This window comes from Motacilla alba, chromosome 18 (genome assembly GCF_015832195.1).
Source record: "Motacilla alba alba isolate MOTALB_02 chromosome 18, Motacilla_alba_V1.0_pri, whole genome shotgun sequence".
In the NCBI taxonomy this organism is placed as follows: Eukaryota; Metazoa; Chordata; class Aves; order Passeriformes; family Motacillidae; genus Motacilla; species Motacilla alba.
In genome coordinates this window covers 11,424,287-11,432,275 of record NC_052033.1, presented here as the reverse complement: position 1 = coordinate 11,432,275, position 7,989 = coordinate 11,424,287, and the positions used below count along the sequence as shown (strand labels likewise).

The following is a 7,989-nucleotide window of genomic DNA, read 5'->3' as shown; positions in this document are numbered from 1 at the left end:
TCTGCCGCAAGCAGTTCCGCCTCCTCTCCCCGCCCAGCCCCGGTGTGGCCCCGATTTCCCGGGGTGGCGGCGGCCCGGCCCCGGGTGTCGCTGTCGCTGTCCGTGCCGGTGCCGGTGCCGGTGCCGGTGCGTCCCCGCTGCCGGGCCATGGGGCCGGGCCCGGCGCTGGCGGCCGCGCTGCTGCTGGCGCTGCTGCTCCCGGCCGCGGCTCGGGGCCCCGCTGCCGCCGCCTGCGCGGTGCCCCCGGGCGGCCGCTTCGACTGCGGCCCCGAGCGGCTCCTGTCGCGGGCGGGCTGCGAGGCGCGGGGCTGCTGCTACAGCCCCGGGCCCGGGCCCCGCGCCGCGCCCGGCCCGCCCTGGTGCTTCTTCCCCCGCGGCTACCGCAGCTACCGCGCCGAGAACCTGACGGCCACCGAGAGCGGCTTCTCCGCCCGCCTGCGCCGCGTGGCCGCCGCCTTCCTGCCCGGAGCTGTGGACGAGCTGCGGCTGGAGCTGGCGCTGGAGACCCCGGCCCGCCTGCGCTTCACGGTGCGGCCCGGCCCGGTGCCCGTTCCCCGGGCTCTGACCGCCTTCCCCGCAGCTCCGGGACGCGGCCCGGCCCGGTGCCCGTTCCCGGGGCACTGACCGCTCTCCCCGCAGCTCCGGGACGCGGCCCGGCCCGGTGCCCGTTCCCCGGGCTCTGACCGCTCTCCCCGCAGCTCCGGGACGCGGCCCGGCCCGGTGCCCGTTCCCCGGGCTCTGACCGCTCTCCCCGCAGCTCCGGGACGCGGCCCGGCCGCGCTATGAGGTGCCGCTGGCCACGCCGCGGGTGAGCAGCCGAGCCCCGACCACGCTCTACGGGCTGCAGGTCAGCCAGGACCCCTTCGGCCTCGTCGTGTGCCGGCAGAGCGGCGGCAGAGTCCTGTGAGTGCCCCTGTGCCCGCTCGGCCCCCGAGGGAGTCGGGATGGAAACCTGCACAGCCCCACGGTGCCGGGATGCAATCCTGCACAGCCCCACGGTGCCGGGATAGAAACCTGCACAGCCCCACGGTGCCGGGATGCAATCCTGCACAGCCCCACGGGGCCGGGATGCAATCCTGCACAGCCCCACAGTGCTGGGATGCAATCCTGCACAGCCCCACAGTGCTGGGATGCAATCCTGCACAGCCCCACGGTGCCGGGATAGAAACCTGCAGAGCCCCACAGTGCCGGAACGGTGCAGGGATGCTGCTGTTCATCTGGGACACTGGTGACAGCAGTGGGCTGGCTGTGGGGGCTTTGCTTTGACTCCCTCTGCAGTTCCGTGGCTGGGCAGGGAACCAGGAATCCCCGAGCTCAGCCAAAACTTGTTTTTGTTTCCCGTGGTGTGAGCGCCCGTGTCCCTGCCCAGCTCCGGTGGCCCCAGCTCGGTGCCTCCCTCCGGCTGTTGGCCGAGTCCCCCTCTCTCTCTCCGCAGGCTGAACACCACGGTCGCACCCCTCTTCTTCACAGATCAGTTCCTGCAGATCTCCACCTCCCTGCCCTCCCATTTCATTTCGGGGCTGGGGGAGCACCTGACACCGCTGTTCCTTGACACAGCGTGGACCAGGGTCACCCTCTGGAATCGGGACATGGCGCCCGCGGTACGGAGCGGGGCTGAGGGGAGGGACACGGATTCATCTGAGCTCCCGGGGTGGCCCCGTGGCCTCTCCTGGGGCTGGGGAGATGTGTGTGTGCTGGTTCAGCTCTGGGCCTCGGCCAGAACTCTGGACAAGCCCATGGCAGCCCTGTCCCCAGGCCCAGGTTTGTCCCCGGAGCTCTGTGCTGCCCAGGTTTGTTCCCTGGAGCTCTGTGCTGCCCAGGTTTGTCCCCGGGGCTCTGTGCTGCCCAGGTTTGTCCCCAGAGCTCTGTGCTGCCCAGGTTTGTTCCCTGGAGCTCTGTGCTGCCCAGGTTTGTTCCCTGGAGCTCTGTGCTGCCCAGGTTTATTCCTCCAGGGCTCTGTGCTGCCCAGGTTTGTTCCCTGGAGCTCTGTGCTGCCCAGGTTTGTCCCCAGAGCTCTGTGCTGCCCAGGTTTGTTCCCCGGGGCTCTGTGCTGCCCAGGTTTGTTCCTCCAGGGCTCTGTGCTGCCCAGGTTTGTTCCCTGGAGCTCTGTGCTGCCCAGGTTTGTCCCCGGAGCTCTGTGCTGCCCAGGTTTGTCCCCGGGGCTCTGTGCTGCCCAGGTTTGTTCCCTGGAGCTCTGTGCTGCCCAGGTTTGTTCCCTGGAGCTCTGTGCTGCCCAGGTTTGTTCCCTGGAGCTCTGTGCTGCCCAGGTTTGTTCCCTGGAGCTCTGTGCTGCCCAGGTTTGTCCCCGGGGCTCTGTGCTGCCCAGGTTTGTTCCCTGGAGCTCTGTGCTGCCCAGGTTTGTCCCCGGGGCTCTGTGCTGCCCAGGTTTGTTCCCCGGAGCTCTGTGCTGCCCAGGTTTGTTCCCCAGAGCTCTGTGCTGCCCAGGTTTGTCCCTGGAGCTCTGTGCTGCCCAGGTTTGTTCCTCCAGGGCTCTGTGCTGCCCAGGTTTGTTCCTCCAGGGCTCTGTGCTGCCTGGGAGTGTTCGCCGGGCTCTGGCTCAGGGCAGGGCTCAGCTGAGGTGACAGTTTGGCAGCACAGCCCTGGGTTTGAGGCCAGGGCTCCTGACCGGAGGTGGGGGCGGTCGGGGGGCTGTGGGGGTCTCCAGCAGAGCCTCACCGGCCCCACACCGTGCCCTACTCCAGCCCCGCGTCAACCTCTACGGCTCCCACCCTTTCTACCTGGTGATGGAGGACGACGGCTCGGCCCACGGGGTCTTTCTGCTGAACAGCAACGCCATGGGTGAGTCCCGTGAGGGCGCCGGGCGCGGGCCTGGCCCTGTCCTCATCCTCAGCTTCCTCCCCTGGCACTTGCGCTTCCCCAGACGTGCTCCTGCAGCCCAGCCCGGCCCTGACCTGGCGCACGACGGGGGGGATCCTGGACTTCTACATCTTCCTGGGCCCCGACCCCAAGAGCGTGGTGCGGCAGTACCTGGATGTGGTTGGTACGGCTGAGCCACGTGGCATGGCAGGGCCCTGGGGTGGCACAGTGGGGCTCTGGGGTGGCACAGGGGGGCTCTGGGGTGGCACAGCAGGGCTCTGGGCTGGCACAGCAGGGCTCTGGGGTGGCACAGGGGGACTGGGGTGGCACAGCAGGGCTCTGGGGTGGCACAGGGGGACTGGGGTGGCACAGCGGGGCTCTGGGGTGGCACACAGGGCTCTGGGGTGGCATGGTAGGGCTCTGGGATGGCACGGTAGGGCTCTGGGGTGGCACGGCAGGGCTCTGAGATGGCACAGGACTGGGCCATCCCTGCCAGCACCCACCCTCCTCCCTCCAGGGTTCCCCTTCATGCCCCCGTACTGGGGCCTGGGCTTCCACCTGTGCCGCTGGGGCTACTCCTCCACCGACATCACCCGGCAGGTGGTGGCCAACATGACGGCAGCCCGCTTCCCCCTGGTAGGTCCGGGCTGCTCCCGGGGGCCGTGGGGGGCTGCTGGGAGCCCCTGGGGTGGGGGTCCCAGGGCAGCACGTGGCTCCTGGCCGAGCACCGGTGCCTGCACCCGCAGGACGTGCAGTGGAACGACCTGGATTACGCAGATGCCAAGAGGGATTTCACCTTCAACAAGGAAAGCTTCAAGGACTACCCAGAGATGGTGCGGGACTTCCACAGCCTCGGGCTGAGGTACATCATGATTGTGGTGAGTTGCACGGGCAGGCTGGCACAGCTTCAGCTGCCCCAGGGCACCAGTGAAGGCAGGGCCGGCCGTTCCCTGCTGCTGCTGCTAAAGCCCTGGCTTTGTGCCCCTCCAGGATGCAGGCATCAGCAGCTCGGGGCCCCCCGGCACCTACAAGCCCTACGACGAGGGGCTGAAGCGAGGGGTGTTCATCCGAAACGCCACGGGGCAGCCCCTGATCGGGAAGGTGCGTGTGGGCAGCAGCCCCGGGGACCAGGGACGGGGCTCGAGCGGGGCTGGGGCAGCAGGACCCCGAGACGGGGAGAGGAACCTCTGGGGGGCCGTGGTGGAAGGTGGGGCTCTGCCCAGCGCTCTCCCTCCCGCAGGTCTGGCCGGGCCCCACGGCCTTCCCGGACTTCACCAACCCGGAGACCCACGAGTGGTGGCACGACATGGTGAAGGACTTCCACGAACAAGTGCCCTTCGATGGCATGTGGCTTGTGAGTGGCCCTGCTGCAGCTGCTGGCCCTGGCTCTGCCCTGCGCTCTGCTGGGCCCCGGCGCAGCAGTGAGGCCATCCTGTCCTGTCCTGTCCTGTGCTGTCCTTCCCTCCCAGGACATGAACGAGCCGTCCAACTTCGTGGAGGGCTCCCAGGATGGCTGCCCCGACAACAACCTGGAGCATCCCCCCTACGTGCCAGGTAGGGGAGTGGGTTCCAGCCCTGCCCAGGGCTCTGGAGGAGCCCGGGGGATGCTCCGAGCTGCTCCTCTCCCCTGCAGGTGTGTTCGGGGGACGCCTGCAGGCCGGGACCATCTGTGCCTCCAGCCAGCAGTACCTGTCCTCTCACTACAACCTGCACAGCCTGTACGGGCTGACCGAGGCCATCGCCTCCCACAAGTGAGCCTGGGGCTCCTCCACAGCTCCTGCACCTGCGGGGGCTGCAGAGCTGGGAGAGCCCCAGCGTGGGCAGGCGTGGGTGGTGGGTGAGGGTTCGGTGTGGAACACAGGGCACTGTGGGAGCCCTGAGCCCCTTCCCCAGCTCGGGGGGTGCTGAGCAGAGCCCTCCCACTCCCAGTGCTCTGCTGAGGGTCCGGGGCAAGCGTCCCTTCGTCATCTCACGCTCCACCTTCGCCGGGCACGGGCGCTACGCCGGGCACTGGACGGGGGACGTTGGCAGCGACTGGGAGCAGCTCTACTACTCCATTCCAGGTAGGCTGTGGGGCACTGGGCCTGCACCCACGGCCCTGCTTCCCCCTCGCCCCCACAGCCAGGGGCTCCCCGGTGCCCTCTGTGCCCTCTGCAGAGGTGCTGCTCTTCAACCTCTTTGGGGTGCCGCTGGTGGGTGCCGACATCTGCGGCTTCCTGGGCAACACCAGCGAGGAGCTGTGCGTGCGCTGGACCCAGCTGGGCGCCTTCTACCCCTTCATGAGGAACCACAACGACCACGGCACCCGGGTGAGCCCTGGTGGCCGGTTCAGCCGCGGGGCTGCGCGCCCCAGTGCCGGGAGAGTCCACCCCGCATCCCCGAGATGCGCCCTCGGTCCCTCCCCGCGTGGGCTGAGCGTCCCCCGGGGCCGTTCCGCAGCCGCAGGAGCCCTTTGCCTTCAGCCCGCCCGCGCAGGCTGCCATGAGGAGCGCCCTGCGCCTCCGCTACTCGCTGCTGCCCTTCCTGTACACGCTGTTCCACCGGGCTCACAGCGCCGGGCACACCGTGGCACGGCCGCTGTTCCTCGAGTGAGTGCCAGCCCGCGGGGCTCAGCGGGACGCGCCCGCGGGCTCTCCCGGCGCTGCCCTCCCTCCCTCCCTCCCCTCCTTCCGCAGGTTCCCCACCGACCCCAACACCTGGGCCGTGGACCGCCAGCTGCTGTGGGGCGGGGGGCTGCTCGTCACCCCCGTGCTGGAGGCAGGACAGACCAAAGTCAGCGGCTACTTCCCGGCGGGGACGTGGTACAGCCTGGCAGGGGTGGGTGCTCCTGTGCCACGGGGGGCTTTGCTGTGGCGCCTCGTGCCCGTTCCCGCGTCCCACCAGCCCCCCGGGGCCGCGTATGGGTATCTGCCTCCCCACCTTTGCTGGTGGCCATTTGAGGGCTCTGGCGCCGAGCTGGGCCCCTCTGCCGTGTGGCACCTTGTGCCCGCTCTCCCCTCTCTTTGTGCCCGTGTAGGACTCCACCATCCACAGCAAAGGGCAGTGGATCCTCCTGCCGGCGCCCCTGGACACCATCAACGTCCACGTCCGTGCAGGGCACATCCTGCCCCTGCAGGTGAGTCCCCCCTGCTCCGTGGTGGCACCGCGGTGACCCGTCTGAGCGGCCTGGGAGGGCGGCGGCGCCCACACCGCTGCCGGGACAATGTCACGGGAGCCCTGGCTGCAGGGCTGGGGACACGGCCGTGACAGTGCCCCGAGCTGTGCCTGCCCCGTGCCCCAGGAGCCCGCCTTCAGCACCGCCCAGTCCCGTGGGAAGGGCATGGCCTTGGTGGTGGCGCTGACCCCGGACGGCTTCGCCAGGGGAGAGCTGTTCTGGGACGATGGGGAGAGCTGGGAGAGCTTTGAGAGGGGCGACTACACCGAGATCCTCTTCCTGGCCTCCAACGTGAGCACGGGGAGCTGCTGGCAGGGGCTGGGCCGGGCTCCTGGCGGCCCTGGCACACCTGGGTCTGCTCAGTGGCTGGCAGGTGGGGTGGGACACCCGGAGGAGCCCCGGGTGCCCGCGGGGTGGCTGAGAGCTGGGAGCACAGGGCGCCATCCCCGTGTGCCCAGGACGCCGTGCTCAGCCAGCTGCTGCGGGCCAGCGCCCACCTGGACGGGGTGCTGCTGGAGGCTGTCACCGTGCTGGGGGTCACCAGCCCTCCCCGGCGAGTCCTGGCCAACGGGGCCATCGTGAGCGACTTCTCCTACCGCAGTGACACCCAGGTGAGGGCTGGCTCCCAGCCTGGGCAGGGGGGGTGGCCAGGAAGGGACCCGGAGCACAGCTGAAGGGTCTGGCCCCAGCGATGGCACAGCACGGGCCTTGGCACCCTTCCCGAGGGATCTGTGGGACCGGGACTGTGCCAGGCCGTGGCTCTGCGAGGGGCAGGACTCCCCTGGGCTCTGACACTGCTGGGCTCCCTCCTGGCTGCCTCTCACCTTCCTTCTCCCCTCAGGTGCTGAGAGTGCCTGTGTCGCTGCCCATGTGGGAGCAGTTTGTGATCTCCTGGTCCTGAGCCAGCGTGGGTCACGGGGAGAGGCTGTGCTGCTGCCTGGAATCCACGGCCAAATCTGTCCCCTGCACCCCGAGCTGCCCTGCTCTTCCCACGCTCCTGGGCCCTGTTCTCCCTCTGGGCATCGATGGAGGGGTGTGCACTGGACTGGCAGAGGGAGGGGGGCCTTGCACTGCCCCCAGGGACAGGGAAAATCTCACCATCATCAAATCAGGGGAAAAAGACCCAAGTGCCTTGTGAGACAGCCAACCAGTTACTCTGGGGCACTGGTAACTGGGGCACAGACTGCAGGGAGTTTCCTGGCTGCGGTTTTGGGGAGGAAGCTGTGCAGGGGCTGAGGGAGCAGTACTGTGAATAAAGCTGCTGTTTGCTGGGAGCAGCCCCAGGCCGTGTCCTTGTCCCCTCTCCTGGTCCTGAATGTGCTCAGCCCCCTGTCCCCGGCTGGGACACCCCGGCCCTGTCCCTGCCTGGAGGTCTCCAGTGGGACCCCCTGTGCCCCTTGAGGCCTCTCCCCATTTCTCTGAGCACTGGGGGTGCCCAGCTGTTCCTGCAGCCCTGGCTGTGCCACAGGGGCCCTTGGCCTGTCCTGCTGCCTTCAAGCTGGGGGCTGCTGCAGGGGTGTGCTCAGCTCCAGCTGAAAATGGAGCCTTATGCTCCAGAGACTTTATTGAGGGGCAGCTTGGCCCTTCGGCTCCTCTGGGTAAAAGCCAAGGAATCCCTCAGTGCTCTGGGGCCAGGCGGTGTGGGCAGCAGAGGGCAGAGCCTCGTGCTGTCACTGAGATTTGGGACCTGCCCATCATGCCCCAGGGCAGCACAGCACTGTTGGGGCACAGGTGGGGTCCCAGGGGAGCACAGCACTGTGGGGCACAGCTGGGGTCCCATGGGATCACGGCACTGTTTGGGGCACAGGTGGGGTCCATGCCCCAGGGCAGTGCAGCAGTCGGGGCACAGGTGGGGTCCCACAGGAGCACAGCACTGTTTGGGGCACAGGTGGGGTCCCACAGGAGCACAGCACTGTTTGGGGCACAGGTGGGGTCCCACAGGAGCACAGCACTGTTTGGGGCACAGGTGGGGTCCCATGGGATCACGGCACTGTTGGGGCACAGGTGGGGTCCCAGGG

At 68.8% G+C, this 7,989-nt stretch overlaps 1 protein-coding gene across 1 annotated transcript; it reads left to right on the top strand.

Moving 5' to 3' along the window:
• The first annotated feature begins 57 nt into the window (after positions 1 to 57).
• GAA (alpha glucosidase) lies at positions 58 to 7,254 on the top strand. The gene is made up of 19 exons (XM_038157199.1): positions 58 to 528; positions 758 to 903; positions 1,436 to 1,601; positions 2,703 to 2,799; positions 2,882 to 3,001; positions 3,335 to 3,453; positions 3,564 to 3,695; positions 3,808 to 3,918; positions 4,058 to 4,171; positions 4,287 to 4,371; positions 4,451 to 4,568; positions 4,747 to 4,880; positions 4,975 to 5,126; positions 5,257 to 5,405; positions 5,493 to 5,634; positions 5,834 to 5,932; positions 6,098 to 6,262; positions 6,430 to 6,582; positions 6,813 to 7,254. The coding sequence occupies exons 1-19, from the start codon at positions 148 to 150 to the stop codon at positions 6,870 to 6,872; spliced, it is 2,643 nt and encodes an 880-aa protein (XP_038013127.1). The 5' UTR covers positions 58 to 147; the 3' UTR covers positions 6,873 to 7,254.
• Positions 7,255 to 7,989: the final 735 nt, after the last annotated feature.